At 43.9% G+C, this 21,207-nt stretch overlaps 1 protein-coding gene across 16 annotated transcripts in view; it reads right to left on the reverse strand.

Annotated features, from left to right (window-relative positions):
* LOC116945186 (pumilio homolog 2-like) overlaps nt 1-21,207 on the reverse strand; it is a 43,738-nt gene that overhangs the window by 21,024 nt on the left and 1,507 nt on the right. For 3 of the 16 annotated variants that reach the window (XM_076068943.1, XM_076068945.1, XM_032959421.2), the window contains exons 3-6: nt 19,123-19,152; nt 4,162-4,230; nt 2,226-2,334; nt 423-631 (exon numbers count right to left, since the gene is read on the reverse strand). In XM_076068943.1, coding sequence (XP_075925058.1) covers nt 423-631; nt 2,226-2,334; nt 4,162-4,230; nt 19,123-19,152 — 417 coding nt within the window. The remainder of the gene's footprint in view (nt 1-422; nt 632-2,225; nt 2,335-4,161; nt 4,231-19,122; nt 19,153-21,207) is intronic. The other 13 variants (XM_076068946.1, XM_032959435.2, XM_076068944.1 and 10 more) reach the window with 6 other exon arrangements.

Below are 21,207 nucleotides of genomic sequence, written 5' to 3' on the forward strand. Positions count from 1 at the left end.
TGCTCATGTGAGTGATGAATCAAGAGGCCCTCACCCAGTAGATTATTGCAAAAAGGGCTGTACGTGTTCATTAGACGATTCTCTCCGTGAAGATCTCAGTGCAGATGTCAGTGAATTTCTCAATGATAATCTCAGCGTTGATAATGATAATGGGGTTATCTTGCTGATGTCAGTGTTTTTGCAGATGACTACGATAATCTCAGTGTTGATATTGGTGACAAATGTCTCAGCAACCATGACCTTAGTGTTGATGGAGCTGATATAATCTCAATGATGACGACGATGACAATCTCAGTATTGTTCAGTGACGTTCATCAGCCTTGGACAATGAACGCACGCAGAGTGCCGACCCACACACAATAACGCCCGACATTCTCCTCCACAGAAGACACGCACACATGCGCGAGAGCGTGCACACGTACGTATGTGGACTTGCGGAGACGAGTGTCGAGCTTGTCTCCAGGTGACGAGCTGAGCACGTACTCCACCATGCTGACACCGAGGCCGCCGGTCTCCGAGCGCGGCGACAACACAGAGCCCACCTCGCTGCCGCCGCCGCCAACACCGCCGGCCTGGAAGCCCGGCTGGCCTGGGCGACGCTGCACCATGATGGGCTGGGACACCGAGTGATCTGCACCCGGTGGTTATATCACTATTAACAACATCGCTTTAACCCCTACGCCGGTTGGCGTCCCAGAGTAATGTTCCCATGCGTTACAGTCAATGCATCCAGTTGAAATTAATGCAGAGTACCACAGCCTACACTTAATCTCAAGATTGAGCCAAACATGGATCACTGTATCAGAGGGACATCCCAACACGTGACTGTGCTGTTTGCGCAAAGTGCCGATATTGCGTGTGATGTATTTTAGAGAAGGAATATTTCATGACAACTGCAGCAGCCGCCACCTTTAAAGGTTTTATTCTATGACGGTTGCCATGAGGGGGTCAAGAGGGGGGCAGCGAGGAGGGGGGGGGGGGGGGTCTTGATTCGGGGGCAGCCAGACCAAAATGGTCTGACAACCACTGATTTAATGCACAAATCTCCTGCATGTAAACCAAAGCAGTCTTGAAATGTGTAATTTTGATTTAAAGCTTTCGTGACTGCAGGGATTAATATTCTTGGTTTTTTCGGTAAAGTCACGTAGAAGGGAAACAATAAGATATATATAAGCAACAAAGTACATAAAAAATAATATTACACAACATATTCTTGGTTCTTTCGGTAAAGTCACGTAGAAGGGAAACAAAATTATTTAAAAATTGTTTTTATATATTTGACAACCACTGATTTAATGCACAAATCTCCGAAAGAACAAAGAATATGTTGTATATATAAAATATTTTTATTATTTTGTTTCCCTTCTACCTGACTTTACCAAAAGAACCAAGAATATGTTGTGTAATATTATTTTTTATGTACTTACTTTGCTGCTTATAAAATAACCAGGTGGATTCCTGCGGCTATTTTGCACTGGATACTGGCTGAGTTTTTGGCATTAACATTCTACCCTGAGTAGCCTTAGTCTTATACTGTGAGCCTTAAGCCGTAAACGATGAACCAGAAGAATCCTCAGCTGCCCTTTAGTCTGGTTTTATGTGTGCAATTGAGTAGATTAGTCTGTGTGAAGCCATACATAGGGCGACTTGCTCATGTTTACACATCCATTTATGTAATACAAATGAAAACATAACATTATCTGCTGGACGTTGTGACATTGCATGATCTGTGACATCACGTCACTGTGACCGCTATCTGGAAAATACTCAACTTATTCAATAAACAGACACAGGGACTGTTTTCCACAAAAAATACATTTGGTAAATCAGCCAAAAGGGCCTTCTGGAAAGGATGATGTCCAGCAGAATTGTATTTAAGCAGGCACACTCTGAACTGGTTTTTAAACTTTTAGAGTTGCATTGCCAGTCTGACCTCTCAAACAATTTCTGCCGGATTGCCTGATACAGGCAAGAACTCACCGCGTACACCGTGAAGCCTGTTCAGCACAGTATAGCAACATTGTACACATTTTGTGGCGTGCTGTCATTATGGATTTGTATACTCAATTGACTCACACTGATATATTGATGAGCCCGCTAATGACCCTGAACCGTGACAATCCTTGACATTGTCGAGGGGGCTAAATCGTTACACCTCACACAAACATCTCTGCATCTTACGAGCACGGTTTGTTAGGCACACGTTTAGAAAATTGTATGCGTACCAGAGGCTCCCCAGGCATTCTCCCTCCACTGGTCTTCCAGGAAAATTCCCTTTGGGCCATCTTTGCCAGTCTCATCTGTCTCCCAAAACTTTTTGCTGGGAAGCAGCTGCTGTCGGATGTGCAGCGGGGCAAGAGAAGGGGGCACGGCGCACGCACGGCTCGGTTAGCGGTATGGAATGTGACGGGCGTTAAAATTAAACCATGTCATGCAGTCGCGCGCATCCTTCTGTCGACAGCAAGCCCCTACTGCTCACCGTCACATTACGAGGTGACCCACACACACACACACACCTACGGCTGCAGATTAGTTCCTGACCGACATGCAACAGTTTGTTATTAATTTATATCAAAAGTTTTGTCTTCTCCCAGCTTTTGTTTCAAACATACTATTGGTGTCATGCCATGCATCGCCCTGCATGTTACAGAAAGGATTGAAGGAGAGACGACAGAACACCTTCCGATATTCCTTCGAATGTCTGTTAGCCGCAGACTACGGGACGCGCTTTTCCACACACCCTGCTACAAAAGGCATATTTTGTTGCATAGCAGCCCATCCAATATGTTTAATTCTCCAAGGTGGAATTTTGTAAAGTTAATTCAAAAATCTAATTTAAAGCAATGTGTTTCTTGTGCAGTCATTTGCAACCATTTCAAGACATTTCAAGACGATAACGTTTTTTTAATAAATAAATAAACCGTTTTAAAAAATTAATTTATGCAAACCTACACACCTGATGACGACCGTTTGTGTTATAGTCGAAACGTCGTGAGAATTTTTATTGTTTATATATATTTTATTATTTTGTTTCCCTTCAACGTGACTTTACCGAAAGAACTAAGAATATGAATTACTGCAGTCACGAAAGCTTTAAATCAAAATTCATTTCAAGACCATCACATCACTACACGCGAGAGCCCTGTTTATAATCTGAGCGAGTAGCTTAAACCCAAGTTCAAAACCCATGTTCCATCGCCTAATTTAATTGTGGTGTCGAGTAAAATGCTTCAGAGGGGCACCCAGCTGCAGAGATGCTTCCCCATCCGCCTCAGTAACGAGTTCTGCAGAGCTGCGGCACGTGGCTTTTATTACAATGTTTAGCTAATATTCACGTGTCTATGCATTACAGTTATTTAGTTTGGCTTTATGCACCTCGGTTGTCTGCTGCACATTAAGCTGCTGGGGCCCATTCTCAGCTTGATCTCCATTTCAAAGATCAGGTGTCCCCTTTGTTTTCAAAAGATATTTGCCCTGAAGGCTGCCGTTTAAAAATGAGGGCCACACGTTTGTTCTTCAGTTCGGAGACGCGGCCAATAATTCAGCACACGGAGCATGACTATTGGCTGTTCTGAATTGAATGGCACGATGATAAAGAATACGTACTTGCTGGGATGCTTTATAAAGAAACTGCAAAACACACCGATGTTCCCATCAACAAAATTGTATTGTAAGACTTAATAACGTACTGTGTTGTGTGTTAAGAGCAACCCAAGCTTGAATCAAATATCATATGGACCTTACACGTCAGCAGAAAAACACCGTTGTAAAAAATATGAAAATCAATTACGACAATCAGTATTTGGTTCAATTCTCGTGACAGCAGCTTAAGACTATTTACAGAAGCAAACTCTTGGGTAATTTCTGAATGCACTTTTGGAAAATATGTGCATGCACGCGTGTGCTCAAGTTGCTTGTAATCAGAAGGCAGTTATCAAAAAAATGCGGGTATTCAAATGACATCTATTCTTGTGCTCATGATTCATAGAATGGAAATCTGCCAATTAAGATATTTGCCTCTGTGGGGACAAACAACTATATTGTCTAAATAATGAGCAATGCAAATTAAAGACATGGAATGCAGTGGCAACCTTCATGTCACTCGCAAGGCAAACTACTAAATGCTACGGAGCAAAGGTTGCTTTGAGCTATTTTCCTTACATCTCCTAAGCTCCTCCTTTCCAGTGCCAGTGCTTGGAAGTCCTGGTTCAGCTCATCCACAGAGCGGACCTGAAATAATGAATACATGTATGGAGACAGACGCACAACACACACACACATACACCACAAACGCACGTAGCGTACATACAACACACGCACACAAAACACGGACAGACGGAACGCACAACGTCGTTCTGTAAATAAGTTTGAAAACTTTCAAGCTCACTGCAGGTCAAAACCTGGATTTTCATTAAATGGTGAGAAAATTATCTGCTTATTCCACACTTTACGGTATGCGCTATGCATTTATATACAACTTAAACGTACAATTACGACAGAATTGCGCACAGCAGTGAAATATAATTGCATATACAGTGCAATTTAATTACTGTGGAACCTAATCTCTCGGTATTTGCAATGTTCTACAAGGGCGCATTTTTACATCTCAATGGCGTAAGAGTTATGCAAGTTGCAACACATCTTTCATTCTATCCGTGATTGTCACTGGTCTCAAAGCAGACCGCTGAATAACGCTGCACACATAACGTGCACAATGCCTGAATACATCTCCAAGCATCACGTTGTGTGTATTAACCCGCCTCGGGTCAGTATCAAACGCTCATGCTCTCTATGGCGCACAGAGTAGATTTTTTTAAATAACATCTTATTTATCCAGCAGAAAGCTCATAGAGTCAATAGAATCTTTAAGGAGGGTCCTGTAACGGGATGTTTGAACAGTGTTCTTTTTTTAAGAAGTAGTTTGCAGTGTGGCTGACAACCACTGACTGAGAAAACCCCATGAAAACGAAACACTCCAAAGGCCTGTAGAGATGAGTTCACAAACCCACCTATAATGTACTGCCATCCCCTCAACACCCCAGCAGGTTTGGGAGTCTCACAAACTCTGTGTGCAGCCACGAACGACTGTCATTCCAAAATGCAACAAATCCTGCTTCATATTCTTAGTTCTTTCAATAAAGTCACGTAGAAAAGAAACAATAAAATAATAAAAATATAAAACAATTAAATTATCACGACGTTTCAACTGCAACACAAGCAATAATCAGGTGTGAAACCCACAGCAAGAAAATTTGTTTTTTAACGTTAGCACCACGGAGAGCGATTTGGCAGTTATTCAGATGGACGAGTCCATCGATGTTCGGAAAAGAGGAGGGGGGAGACGAAAATAATGGATGCGGTCTGAAAGCCACTGTAAGCGTGAACAATCAATTAAGACCCGAAATGGTTGATCAAATCCTTCCAATGATTGCTAAGCCAGAATCCATCTTCTCGGTTGAAATTGTCTGTGTTTGTATGTGGATAGCCTCATAAACTAATCTCTCATGGTAGCGGTAGCCAGATGGCTTGCAAAGAACCTCTGTCTTGGAAAAGTCAATGTAATGTGAGCCTACTGAATTATAACAGTGATCTGTCACGGCCGAGGTGTTGGTCCTACCGTGTTTTAGGTCTGCTTTGTGTTCACGAATGTGATCCAAGACATGTCGTTTGGTTTCTCCAATGTAACTACTATCACAGAGACAACTTAGTTTGTAGACACCAGGGTACTGTATGTCCGGAATCACATCTTTTACAGACAGAACCAGATCACGGATTTTACGTAATGTGTTGAATCGGACCTGGATCTTGTGTTTATTCAAGAGTTTGAAGATCTTTTTTGTGATACCCGCAAGGTAGGGTAAAGTGATGGTTTTTAGAAAGGCTCCTCAAGAAGGTCCTTCTTCATGGTTGGAGTGATAGCTTTGCGGATTGTGTAGTCGGAGTAACCATTAGCCTTAAGAGCTTGGTGTACGTGCTTGAGTTCACTGGCTATAGGTTCCTGGTCGGATATGCATTGGGCTCTATGATGCAGAGTCTTGATGAGGGAATTCTTCTGGGATGGATGGTGGTGGGAATCCGGTTTCAGGTAAGCATCCGTATGGGTAGCTTTCCTGTAGACAGGGTGGCTCATTGAACCATCAGGTCTTATTTTATTAGGACATCCAAAAAAGGTAGCTTGCCATCTTTTTCGACTTCCATGGTAAATCTGATGGCTGGGTGTATTGGAATTGATGTGGTCGAGGAATTAGCCTAGAGCAGGCCGGCCATGTGGCCAGATAAGGTTGGGCGCAGAGTGGCAGTCTGGATGGCGTCAGTCTCAAATTTCTCCATGAAAATGTTGGCTACAACCGGAGATAGGGGGGAGCCCATTGGGTGTGCCCTCAGTTTGTAGAAAGTTCCATTCCAAGTGAAGTATGTATTGGTTAAGCAGTGTCTCACCAGGGGGGGTACCTCAGTGTTTAGTCCTTGATGAACCAAGTCTTCAATGATTGCGATGGTGTCAGGTACAGGAACTTTATTATTTTATTGTTTCCCTTCTACGTGACTTTACCGAAAGAACCAAGAATATGAATCCCTGCAGTTACGAAAGCTTTAAATCAAAATTTAAAATCCTGCTTCGTCAAACTGTTATAAGTGCCTCCAAACTCTAGTCGACCATCTACAGGCCACGTGTTGCTTGAGGTGTACTACTATTAGCGCCTTGTCGCCTACGAGCACCAGCAGCGTCCAAGGGACGACACACACCTCAGGCTTGTTTTCTTAAGAGAAATAAAGTGGCAAACCTCGAGTCCAGTTGAGAAATAAGTTGCAACATTTTTCATTCTATCAGCGGAGAAACACCAGTTTCTTGTATAGCTAAAGCAAAAACTGAATGCCTAACTGGTGAGGTGGCTTGGCGGTAGTGAGGGGCTCGCAATCAGAAGTTTTCGAGTTCTAATCCTGGTTGGGAGTTGACTCTGTCCATCACCTCTCCAGGGTCAATAAGAATACTTGTTTGGAGAGGAGTGAACAGTGGTTTTCCTACGGAGACTCTCTCCTGTCATAGGAATGTGGATTTTCCACCCGTGGCTAAATGCGTATTTCTAGCAAGGCATCATCGGCCTTTTTGGACTCGGCACCTGAATGTGGCATTGACACTGGTAGAGCAACAATACCTAAAACTGTTTACGCATAAACATGAATTGGACATGGATAAGCACAAGATGATCTGCCCCCATTGCAATTAATTGAACGGCCACAAATGAAGGTCGCAATTTGATTCAAGAATCTATACTTTTTACCAATTAAAATGTGGCATCTTTAGTGGCTACAGGATATTGCATTAAGAAATTACAAAGCTCATTAACGTACGACTAGCTAAAAGCCTCACGCTGTGCATTTCACTCATGGGCACCAGAACAAACAAGTATTTCAGTAAAAAAAATCACGTAGTAAGTGATCGGAGACCAAATTAAATGTGGAAAAGTTGCAGTCTAGACAACAGACACAGACAAATGAGACATTAAAAATCAAAAGGCTAAACTGTGCTTAAGATTACTTTTTTTGTCTACTTCATATCCCATCTAAAAATAATGTCTTTACTGTCGTGTTAAATTGATTCATTGTGGGTGCATTCAGAAGATTTCTGGGTAAGCCGTTCCTGCAACTTTGGTGCCAAAACACCACATGCCCTTCACAAAGTCTTAATTTTGTCAGCCATTATAAAATCAAAGACTATCACTTGAGTACAATTAAGAGCGGAAACAGTTTTGCAATAGTTTGGCCAAACTGCGCCACCGTGAAAATAGCTTAAAAGTTATGGAAAAATTTAACTCGTTATTTTCTAACCACCAACTAGTGCAGTTCATACAGTGGGTCGTACGGCACACTTTTTTTACACCAAGCCTTTGCTGCAGAATTTTGGAACCTTTAGCTATTATTTTATGTCCAACTCACAGCCCAAGCCTCCACCACCTGACCTTGCTAGGTAGTCTTCCATTCAAATACTATCTATATCATACCTGCTTATTCTTCGAAGATCCAAAACGATCAAGAACATTCAGGGCAAATTGGAAATAATTAAAGAATGCACCTCGATGCCTGGCCGTAAAACACTGGTAGCCAGCCAAAACAGTGCCGTGTCGTTGCTGTGACATATTTTTTTGTACCATCCGAGTCAGGTTACCTTATCCGCTGACCTGCATAGCACAGGCACACGTAGGCATGCTGGTCAAAGTTTGCTCTCGACCCCCCCCCCCCCCCCCCCCCCAAATAAAAATACAGTCGCATGTTATTAGCGGCGAAGGTCTCTCCGACGCAGAACACTCAACAAACACTGGTCAATGGCCCAGAGATAACATGGTGCTACTACATGCCAGGTGCATGCATTAAATCAGTGGTTTCTCAACCCATGGGTGGTGGGGGGATGCCAAAGACTTTCAATGAGTGGGGGGGGGGGGTTTGCAAGCTATGGCATTGGTAGAGTGCAGGAGAATTTCCAAGAAGCGTAGGGAACATCAGTGGTACTGCAACATTAACCAAATGCCTTATGAACATCACGATGACTGGGAGGCATGGACATGTGATCACTCTGCTTTGTTGTGGTCGTAGTAACATGGGTAGGGGGACAAGGGCTGAAGCCTGAGGAGCAGTGGTTATGATTTGGAAGCCCACTATAACAAAAAAGTTGAAAACCATTGCCTAAAGTGAGAATTGAACTCCAAAGGATGAAGCCTAGATGAGCAGCAGGCAAAAGTAAAAAAATCGGTGGACATGTCACTATTCACCATATATTCGTGAATATCACGCTCTAGATATATACTTTGAGTCATGCAGGTTAGAATCATAGTTTTCCGATGTTTTAAAGCATATTTGTGGCACCCTATTTTGTATTTGTCATAACACTCGATTACAAATGCACCACGAAGCCAAGAATATCAATCGATAGATTTTTGTTTGGTGGGGGTGGTGAATCATTATCTGTCTAGTTAACAGGATTTTAACAATCACCCATCAATGATTCAATGACACGTTGCAAATCAAGATAAGGATTTGATTGAAGAATATTTCTCTCTTTGTAGTTGGTTGTTCCAATAGGCTAAACATTGCACACCATCCCGTGGCACATAGGGAATTGGGCAAGTTTAAGATATTAAGAGTCCTGTGGATGCCAACACCAACGTAAAAAAGCGTTCAAGCGTAGCATAAATCGTAACAAATCAATCCTTGTCATGAGCTGCTATACTTTAACTTGACATAGTGATGCATTGCTTTATGAATGAAAATCGATTCGGCTCCTCACCATATTGAGTCGTGCATGAGATAATTAATAACTTAAAGAGTTATACAAATTCTATTACAAGGATATCATAGTACATTGCAGGTTAATGAAGTAAAAAATATAAAGACACAAACCCCAATACGAGCCAGTAAAAACGGGACAATTTTTTTTTTATTTTTGAATCTAACCTCAACCCCAAATTAAAACAATCCATTGAATCACTGGGAGTGTGGTTGCTACATGTATACTAGTTTCAGCGGTGGGCAGACGCTTAAGAGACCAATAAGTAATGAGCTGCGACAGCGTCTAGTAATGCGTAGCAACCCCACTCGTGAATTGAACGTCTCAGGGGAACACGAGTTATGCATGCTGAAAACGTCTTTCGCACCGTACGTAGCCAAGCATGCTAATCGGAGGTGCGGCCGGCAGGCGCACACACCACGCGCGTACGTCCTCGTTAGCTAGGCCTCAGCTGTTGCTGCGGTGGGGAAGGAGGGGCCAGAGGCGGGTCAAGTCCCAACACGTCCTGGCCGAACTGACTGCCTCCCAATCGGAGGCAAGAACACTCGCACCACCGCAAGGCGAGGGTGTAACGCGACACCCGTGCAGCTGTGTTTTGTTTTACGTCACATGCCCACCCCCGCCGCCGCCCGTCCCGTTGTCAGTGGAGGACAAAAAATTTACAGAGGCGCTGGCTAATTTTTGGAACGTGTCTCTCCCGGAGGATTTACGAAGCAAAGTGGAAAACTAAGTACACACCCACACCCCCGTTGAGTACTGTGCTGTTAAAAGTGTCTGTGAAGAAAAGTTAAAATGTGCCGCGTTTAACTGGAATTAAGCAAGAAGGGGAGCCCCCAGCTGGTAAAAGTTGATTAAGGCTGACACTGCTGACTTGAGTGTACCAATGTGACAGCTGACATTTATTTTACTTGCACTAGGCACCACAAAAGGCTGCGTCACTTTGGCAATGCAACGCTGCAAGCACTAAACACTATTCGGAGTCGGTGCATTTGCAACCAAGTGGATTCGTTATAAAATATCGTAGGATGCGAATGGAAAAGCGTCAACGAATTCTTCATAAAAAAAATCACATCAACCTTAGTCACGAGGTTTGAGCCAGGAAAAAGGGGAGAAACATATCCAGCCAAAGAAGTTCTAAACAAACTTCTTAATTTGGTGTTTTAACTTGCACACATGAAATATCAACATGTTGTTAGAGTACAGAAAGATGTGTGTTTTAACATGATGATACATGCAGAATCGATATTTGTCTAAACCTAGTGGCAGTGTATAAACAAATACAAAAAACACACTAACCAACCAAACTAATGAAATTATTCGCAATAAAATGTACACAAATTTGAAACAATCGATTTTCGGGTGTACGATTTGATGCATGTTATTCACGCGCACGAATCTAAAGAATCGATTAATCATTGTCTACCGCTTAACCACAAGGACCTTTGAGGTTCTAGACAACCTGACCGTGAGCAAAACATTGGAGAGCAGAAAAGAATGTTGGTTCAATTGTGACACTTGAAAGAAAAACACAGCATTGACACTGTAAAAACACAACGCCCTTAACCCGCCCCACACACAATGCTCAACAAAGCCTATCCCTTAAAAAGTGAAAGATGATAACCAAACCAGCTTGCACACATTCATAGCAATGGAAGACAATGTTTTAAACGGAAGGTAAACAGAACACAACAGGCTAGCGGGTAAGAGAAACCCAAAACTGAAGGAGATTTTTTCGAGGCATAACAACAAAACTACATTGATTTCAAATTGTGAGGATTATTGAACATTTTAAATACATTATATACACGACTAAATTTACAATTAGGCTCAGTGCAAAAAAAATATCCAAATGAGACGGGGGTGCATTGGATACATGCCGAGAAGTTCCCCTGTAGACATTGAACGGTTTAAGAAATAAAAAAGTGGCGTTTCATGCTCCATTTACTCCGTATACGGCAACCAATAAGTGAAGTGAGCCCAAAGCGAAATTCAGAAAATGGTGTTGAATATCATATCACAACGGAGCCCACACGGGAAGTTACGGGGTAACTCCTGCGTTTGAAATGACGCAACCAACGCCTGTGGGTCAAAGGCCAACACGGCTTGAAATGTTAATTCAAACATGATTATTCACTGGAATATTTCCCCCCGCACTTGGGCTCCCCCAAATAAATGAGCATCCCCATTTAGAGTGCAGACAGTGCATTCCCCTGCCACAGCACAGGCAACATATATAATATTCGACAAGGAGGAAAAACCTTCCAAGATGCAAAGGAGTTTTTAATGCGAATAAGATGGACGGAAATACCAAATCTACAACACGATATGTAATGTGTTTTTTATCGGGGGGGGAAACCCCATCCAGGTCCTGCATTAGAATATTTAAGCAAAACCAATATAAGTACTTTGCATGCAGGAAGAAAACCGGAGTGGGTTCCCAGAGAAAACCCATGTGATGGGGATAACGCACAAAAGATTCTATGTATGTATGTAGAACTTCTCCCGCACCGTGCGCGTAGCCAACCATCACAAGGAGAGCTCGCGAATCCGCTTGCCGTTTCCGCTATCTCCCGGTCAGCCCCGCGCCCCAACGTTTCAGGGAGTTTCTCAAATTTTCTGCGCAATCCACGGACCCTTGCCGCAATAAAGTGTTGGATTCACAGCCGTGCACGCCACACCATTACAGGCCATGAGAAAGCAAACACTGCTGTGCGCGTCACCCCCCGCCCCCGCCGTAGCCCATGCGTCAGGTCGGGGCTGCGGCGACCTGCCGTTTTGCCGCACCGAAAATTCCGCGATAGGGCTCGTGTAAGTCTGGGGGTTAAACAAAACAGGATGTTGGCGAGATGTTAGGAGTGGAAATGTGAATTAAATAAACAGTGGCTGTCAGGAGGGGGGGCGGTGGTGGTGGGGGGGGTGGGCCTGGATGTAAAGGGGGCGGAGGGAGGCGCGGTGGCAGACGTCCAACCGGCATGGCTCCCCACCCCAACAAAAATGTGCGCTGCTGCTCAATCAAGCGTGCAACTGTGCCAGCCCTTCCGCGCCACCACTGCGCACAATGGCAACGGCGCGGGCGCTAGTGTGTCACAGCTGGGCACAGTTCAAAAGGACATTTATTATTGAATTCAATTACATAGCGGTGTTGTTCTTGATTTGTCAAACCAGAAAAAAATCCTACAAATACTTACTGCTAGCATCAAAAAGGATACATTTGCAAATATTAAGCACATTATTTTCTGCTGTGAAAGCACACTTTGTAAAAACACCACCGCAAAGTAAACTCTACAATACAATGGATGCTCATAAATAGAAAAACGACGGGCGAAACTGAAATGTTGATAGAAACGCAAGTTTTAAACTTTAGAGGGGGGGGGGGGCTAAAAAAAACCACCCGACAGAAAGGGCACGTTCTTCCCTTTCATGCCGGCAAAAAAAACCTGTAGTGCTAGATTTTCATTTTGATTCATGACGGCTCAGGTTTAATAAACAAAAAGCGTAAAGGTTGCACCGAGCTGGGGCAGGCCTTCCAATTGGTTTGGGCTTTGCCACGGATGGGTACAGTGGGAAAGGCATGTCAACAGCAGACAATACGGCCCATGTAATGCGGGTTGCAAGAAAAAAGCAAGTCGTCTCGGAAATGTTTTCTGCATCACCAGTTGGATAAAACATTTTTTTTTACACAACTCAAAACTGAATGGCTTTAAGAACACGACCGTGGTGACGCGCACAACGGTCGTTGTGTTGACCTCGGAGATAAAATGCAAGAAGGGGCACAGTGTTACAAAGCACCACTTGCATGTGGGACATCTAACGTGGCCCATTGTCTTCAGCGAAATTAATAAGTACGATAAATACATTGGATTAACATTGTGTTTAGGAGTTCTAAAATTGTCGTGGGCGAGCAAGTCGGGTTTTAAGCTCATCGTCCAAATTACCTACAATTCCCGTGGATGAGCAGCCAGTTGGAATATGACACTTAAGTATTCATTGCCTACAAGAATTCGCTAACGTCAACCATGGTCAATCCACAGCTGGATGAAGGCCTCCAAGTCGTCACCATCTCCGACTGTACTGTGACGTAGCAATCCATCTAGCATCTGCACACGAGCTGACAATCATCGCTCCATCTATTCTATTTTTTTACCAAGTCCCATTGATATACGTAGCTCTGTTTCGGTGCAAGAGTCATCCTCCTTTGAGTCATGGTCACGAATCAACACAAGAATGGTTTCGTTTTTAGCTTTGCAAAGTAGCAGCCTACAGTGGATGGATAGGTCACGTGAACCCGTTACAAACAACACCTAAGGAACAAAAAAAACATCGATCCGACGCATGCATCTTTAACTTTAAAATGGTCATCAATGAACAGATTAATAATCCCCCCAAATAACAGTTATTGCAAACCTTACACCGAAAAAAGGAATTGCCAACAATTCAATTGCACTGAATTCCAAAGCATCTTTCAGGAATTGTCATTTGGTGGGCTAATTTTACTCGACTGTGATACATTTCCCTAAAGATGCATGTCTGAGAATGATCATATTACATAAACCTATTTGAGGCACTTGAGCAAATGAGTTCATTAATCGCACATAAAATTCAGAATATGCATAAGACTAATGGATAAAACTACACCATATTAAACATTGCATTTTGGTTGATTAGGCTCTGCAGTAGCAGTTGGAAACCAATAGTATACAATAAAATTGATTATAGCAATATAGGTGCCAACAGACAGAATAAAACACATTGGGTTTTACACTTTAACTGAAAAGAAACAATAAACTAAGATCGTTTTACAATGGCAGGATTTCCATTGCGTTTAAAATGGGTTCTGCAACAGTTTTCCGAAACACTGAATAATTGTCAAGTGACTACTGGCATCGTGCTATTTATATATTTACTTTGCAATAACATTCTTATTATAACGGTCTGTAAATGGAATGTCTGGTAGAAATGGCATGTCAGTTGACATTCACTGGGTTTTGAATGCATTTAAATCTACAAAATATAAAAGACTTGCATTTGCACATTGCGAAATAGGATGTTTCCTTTCATAGTGTACATTTGTATACATCCTAATTCAAATAAAAAAGTCAAATGAGAACCCAATGAATGTGTTCTCTCAATCATCTTTAAGTGAAGGTGGAGTGAAGCATTGCTTCTCACGCAATAAACATGTCAAGACAATGGCTGTAGAGACCATTTTTGTTGTCTCTTATGTTTAATGTTTTGGAAGCTCTGGCCCAGAGCCACAATACCCTCACCACACGTCAACTTCAAATGAGGAAGCAAACACAAGATTAGCTAACATTGCAGTCTGGGTTCGCACCATGGCAGATGCGGCAATGCTTTGCACACTCAACATGGTATGGTTTTTCTTTGCCAGGCAGTTGTGCAAATCCAACAGTGTGGTGAGAAAAAGACTAATTAAAGTGTATTTCAATTAGCACCAGTAATAGGGGCCTTTGCTAGCTGTTCGATTGCTCAGTGTTAGAACAGTTTAAAATTGCTGCTTTCAGTAGCGCCCAACCAAAAGCAGTGTTCAAACAATGAAGGGGGTACCCTCCCCCCCCACCCCTCTCCCCTCCTCTCCCCACTTTAGTGTACGAATTATTTACCAGCTGTGCACCACGCTATTTTTATAATTACAGTACATGTGGGGCACCACGGTGGCGAGTTATCTACATCGCCTGGTATACAAGAGGTCGTGGGTTCCCTATCCCGGCCTTGACGCCTGTATATTTGGAGTTTGCGTGTTCTCCCCGAGGTCTTGTGGATTTTTCTCCGGACCCTCCATTTTTCCCCTCCACCTATAGAATTAAGATGCGTTTAGAGTATTTGGCTGCTATAAATTTCCACATACGCCACTTCTCGTTGAGCTATCAGTTGTGGCCAGGTCATTTCTGAAAAAGAACTACATAGCTCAGTGGGCCTTACCTGATAAAATGTAAATATTAGTTTACATTGATAGCAGTACACATTTATTTGTGGCCCTTAAAGCCAATATAAATGAGCAGTACATTTAAATTGATTGACACACCGACGATACATGTCATCAGCCAAGGAACATTCCTGGATGAAGGCCTTCCCAAGACATCCCCTTTCCCAATCTTGTAGTGGCACGAGCACAAGCTGAAAACTGTATGCTAATGATCCTCCGAGCTAAATGTAGCAAGACATTACAGGTAAAATAAACAAGTACAAACAAGGATTGATTACTAAATCGTATTATCACCCTGAAACGTGATGAACCATGAAATCGCTTTGGTGGAGATAAATCATAACATTCTGAATTCCATACCCAACACTCCTGAGTGACGATAGCAGAAAATAATGTCCCATTGCTTCAGCCCCATTCCCAAATATGGAGTTATTAATGAGTGCTCCATTATATTTCGAAGGTTATTATAAAAAAAGTCACGACTGTAATATGACAATTTAAAAGACACATGCATTACAATTGGCTGTAGAATATAAGGCTTGTGCAGAAGATCACGATGATCCATTCAGGATATTTTCAGTTTTTTTGTTGCATTTTCACTCAATGGTGCAAATAAACGTTTTGAAATGTAAGAGGGTGCTTACGTTGAACAGACATTGTATTAATTAGCTTGGGAACATTTTGTAGTCTTGAAAACAATAACTTTCTTCGGCCACACAATTAAGCCGCACCTTGCATAAACATTTTCACGTCACAACACGTGATGGTGAACACGGCATTCAAGGGCAATCAACGTTGTCTCTACTTATAAATTAAAAAAAAATTGTACGTCCGAGCACAAATTGACGATTACACAATTGTGCCGGAGCCCTCGCCGCAACGTGTGCGAATTCGTGTCCCAACAACGCAGAAGTGCTTCCAACGGGGCCGAGTGTTTGTGCATGTATCTAAGGCAACTGCACATTAAGACCTGCGGACGGACGAGAGCACGAGCGGGCAAGTTCTTTTTTTTTTAAAGCTTCACCTCGTACTACTGTACCACGCAAACAGCACCCAGGAAACAGCTTACTTGGGCACTTTATGCCCGCTGTGCCTTAAACAGATGTGCACACCTACGAGTGGCGCGGTCGTGCCAACACAAGGGAGGTCACATCCATCAAGCCGAGCGATAGATGATAACGTGTTACACCGCACTACGCTACCTTGTCCTCAGTTTTGCTGTGAACTATGCTCTTGCTCTTTAATGTTGCAATTGTGCTTTTGGCATCAAGTCACGAGACAAAATACATTTCCATTAAGACCGCTCGCAGCAAGCACCGACTGTATTGCTTCTGCGTCAGAGGCAAGCCTCTTATCCACAGGCACTAAGGGACACACTTTTATATTGTGTTTATTGCATTTCCATCAAACTACATTTATTTAAATGATCAGGGACAGAATTAGGTTAATAAAGATAATTGTTTTTTATTTAGCATCCATGGTGACTGAGCTGAGACTATCAACTCATTACGTTTCAAAATATGGTTTAATCACAGGTTGCGGAAATTCAGATTTGAAACCAGGGCTTCATGGGTGCTGCCTCGGTTTTCTGATACCGTTTTAGCATCCACGAGCACCAGGCCACCCCAGAACAGGGTCATTTATCAAACAACACGGTCATCAAAACTTAAATGCGGCAGTAGTGTTGATGATGTACTGGTGGGTTCTTGTCTCTGCAAGTACTGCCCAATCACTCTGAATGCACCCAACCTCATCAGATCTAAAGGTAAGCAGACTTGAGCCTCATTGTGACTTTGATGGGAGGCTGTCTGGGGACTAGCAATTGCTCTACGCTTGGGCTGAGAGGTGGCCAGGAGAAGGTATGAAAACAATGGTTTTCTTGCATGCATCTGTGCTAATCTCCTGGTATGATGATTTAGTACCTAATGTCAACCAGCTCATTAATGCAGTTGACCAAACATCCCAAGACGTTTGGTCAATTGAGTCGCAAATCATTTGCGACTCAATTACATTTCAGTAAATGAATAGGAGGCATTCATACATTATTTAGTCTTAAGTTCAAATAGATGGGGACAATACCCTTCTCCTTAGATCCCCGAGCATTAACCTCACCTAAACGGCGCCCCAGCTTACTCATGACGTTGGGAGGAAACACTGCCATAAATGCACATGCAATAATCAGTAACCAAGTCTGTTATTACAACGGCGCGGATACTTGGAATTTTTCTGCGTAGCCCTACTCTAAACAAGCCCTGGCCGCTGTGGGTACGGACTCGAGAGGCCAACGCCACCTCAGGCATGCGCTGTGACCACCGGTGTCGCCGCGCTTTCAAGACGGAACGGGGCGTCCGCCGTTAGTGAGCTCACGTGCCAAGCGTCTCGCGCTCCCGTCATGGCACAGACACGCGGCGGCACGCATGTCCACTCGCAGCTGCCAACGATTTTTTCTTCCCCTTTCCTCTTTCCCTTTGTAAGCACTTTAAACGTGGCCATAGGTAGCACAGGACGCTTTAATTGGAAAATCGCATGGCGGTAATGATGCACGGGGAAAATCGGTGATGTAAACTTGCATATAGTGGCTCATGCCTGCGATGGGATTGGAGAGGATAGTGGTGAGCCGAGTGGGCCGTACTCCACATTATTACTTTTGTAACTTTTTATTTAGAAATTGTTTATTTCCCATGCTAAAAAAGTTCTTCACAGCACACCCTTCAAAGTATGGTAAAACTCATTTACTTTGTGACAAAACAAACTAAAACTAGCAAATTTAGACTCGTCTCCTCACTGGAGGGGAGGAAAAGAAGAACAGAAATTCTCGTGACATTTGGAAGCTAAAAGATCTACAAGTGATACGTCTGCATTCACGAGCAACCAGCCAGGCAACCTCCTGGGCACAAACCAACCTTTGCAGCATTGAAGGGTACGGACAGCAATTACCATGGTTTTTTTTGTTGTTAAGCAAATCCCTTGGCCCTGAAAAACTTGAAGACATCTCCACTGCCCTCACCCAAAGCAATGACGACCCATGAAATGGGCACCACGATCCGGACAAACCGACAGGCGGCTCACCACCCCGCCACAACCGCCAAAGCAGCCATGCAAACAAAATGTGTGCACGTGTCGACCATAGGTTACACAGCACATGGGGGGGGGGACATTTTGAAAAAGCAGTCAATGCCTCCACTTACCCTGTTATGTAATATGCCGACTTCCCACTGGCACAAATATTTAACTCATTCCAGTTGCAAAAGAAATGTGAGTTTTAGAAATCCTCGGGATTAAATTTAAAATTGTTATTTTGGGTTAGCTTTATTCACACCGTTTGAGCCATGACAACCTTGTGGTGCCAGCACACAAGTGGCAATTTTAATTAGTAATAACCGACATAACACATGTGTATTTCACATTTGGAGCACAGCTAAAATAATAGGATATATCTAACAAGCAGCAAGCATTACATTAAATGGTGAAAAACCCTGAAACAACTTTACAATAAAACTCGTCTAAAGGACTAAATCAAACTTTTGCCAGTGAGCACACTGATACTCACAGATGCAGAGACAACCACGACAACAGACAAACAATGTTTACATTATACTTTCAACTGACAATGACATCAGACATGTTAACATAACAACAGTTTGTGACATTGCATAAAACACCGCAAGTAACCGATTTAACTTCTCGTGTTGTGCTGCATAACATTACAGACTGTGGGAAGATACCCCCACCCAGGACTATGCAAATGGCCACCGATTTAACAATGTACAATTACTTGCTAACCGCAAATGACATCACCCATCACAGCCGAAATAACGATCGTCGTTAAATGCGGCCGTCACCGCGAAATGCAAGTCAATAAGGGTTTGAAGTAGGACAAGTTACAAGAATGACTTACCACTGGCAAGCACGACACTGGAAAAGCGCACTGTATGAAAAACAAAACAAAAAAAATTACTTTGCAGAAGCGACTCGCTGCACACGATGCGCTTCAACACAAGGGAGGACAAAACACATACGCGCGCTCCAAGCAATCGAGGATTTTCAACAATGAACGCGCAACAATGGATCACAACTGGCACACGCAAGGGCACACGCGCGCGCATCCTTACCAGCCGCACCGAGCCCGTCGCGTCATAAAAAAAAAGACATGGGACCTTTACACAAACATTCATTATCGCCTCACTGCATAACAGTAATACGTGGTTTTTGTTTTCTTCTCCTCAAAGTTGAAACACACACAACAAAGGATAGAAACTTGAGAATGTTCAGCTTTCGCATGGCAAGGGGAGGGGGTGGTGGTTGAGGACAGCAGGAGGGCACACAGGGGGGGAGGTTTGCCATCTTCAGAGCAAGGGGTGGTTTTTCTTTGTCTCCGTGTAACTTTTGAAGCACCCGAGGCCCTTCCCACGAAGGCCGACGTCGCCGCCGCCGCCACACTTATCTGCGGCCCCATAACTCCGCTGCTCACTACCACGCCGGCCGGGGCATGCGGGGGGGGGGGTGGGGGCTGGCACACGGCCTTTGAGCCCTGGCCTCTATTTTCGCTGCTCTGGTTTGGAAAACGGCGGCGGCAGACAGAGCGCGCGCCCCGAATCCACCACCCTCCCCTGGGGGAAGAAGGCGTTGGAGACAAGGAGCTACCAACGGGTGACCTCAATAAAGGATCAAGGTCCCCGAGGGACTGATAGCGGGTTCTCCTCATTCGCCTCGGCTTCCAGGGCAGAGTGTGCCGACAACATGGTCAGATTTATGAAGTGAATTGAGCTAGCTGAGGTGGAGGGGGAGTCAGGGTCTTGTGACCCCCCCCCCCCTCTGTATAAAACATAAATAAAAAAACTAACATCTCGTAGTTTTCGAAGCTAGGGGTAGACGTTTGTGTAAATGTGGTCAATGGTCACGTGTTGCTCAAACTGCAGTACTCATACTTTACCACAGCGCAGGCTTTTTTGTTACACTGTTACTGATCAACAGATGGACATACAATGCGATTCGCATCTTAATAAAGGTGGGGGGGGGAATGCACAGAGCAGAGCCAAAGGACTGGACCGTGGGAACCAGAATTATAGAAAGCCTACAAAAATCAATACGGGGCAGCCCACTAGTGCTGGCGAGTAAAACAAAAATGTAAGGGCCACCTCTTAATGCAGTCACAACAAAGGCATGGGAGACTACAGGAAAAGGGGCCGTGGGGGGTGGGGTGGAGTGGGGAGGAGGGGAGAGATGGTCGCTGGCTTGTTGTTTGCAAAGCGAGACGCCGAACCAGGCGCGTTGCAATTTCGATCTCACAATCCTCCCCCCCTCCCCCCCCATTACGCACGCACTCGAAACCCAACGAAACGTCGTCCGTGTCGAAGGGCGAACTTTCCACAGAGGCTCCCCCCCCCACCTTCTCTCCTCACCTGCGGCCCGTCACAATGTCTAAACGCGAAACGTAACGGCCACTACACTGCTCTGAGCAATCACAAGAAAGGCACGGAGGAAAAAGAAAAGAGGCAGGGGGGTGGGGGAGGTCGTGAAAGCCTACTTTGCTTGTAGAAGAGGACAATAGCAATGGCTGCCCTTCACTGCAGTCATTTGAAAGGCTCAACAGGACAACTGTGGCATCGGCCAACTTAGCAATGAGCGAAACTACACCGGTGGCCCTCTAACCCAGCACTGTCATCTCAAACTGGCGACACATAACCCAAACACGATTATTTTTAAGTCACAAAACAACTCAGACATTCGTCAATGACGCTGCCTTACAAGGAAACATGATAGGGCCAATAGTTCTTTAGAGGCCAGACAGTGAATGACATTTGGAAATTGCACTCTACACCATGAGACCAGATCGAGAGTTAAATGCATTGTTTCTGATTACGAGACTTTTTTAATTGGCATGTGAACGGTTACCGATTGGTAGCTATTGAGTAGACAAACCCAAAGGCAACGCTGACCTGTGGAATGCGTCGGGACCTAAAACAAACTTAAGGGCCTTACC

The sequence above is a fragment of the Petromyzon marinus genome, chromosome 23 (assembly GCF_048934315.1).
Source record: "Petromyzon marinus isolate PM22_M1 ecotype Great Lakes invasive population chromosome 23, UKy_Petmar_22M1.pri1.0, whole genome shotgun sequence".
NCBI classification, from domain to species: Eukaryota; Metazoa; Chordata; class Hyperoartia; order Petromyzontiformes; family Petromyzontidae; genus Petromyzon; species Petromyzon marinus.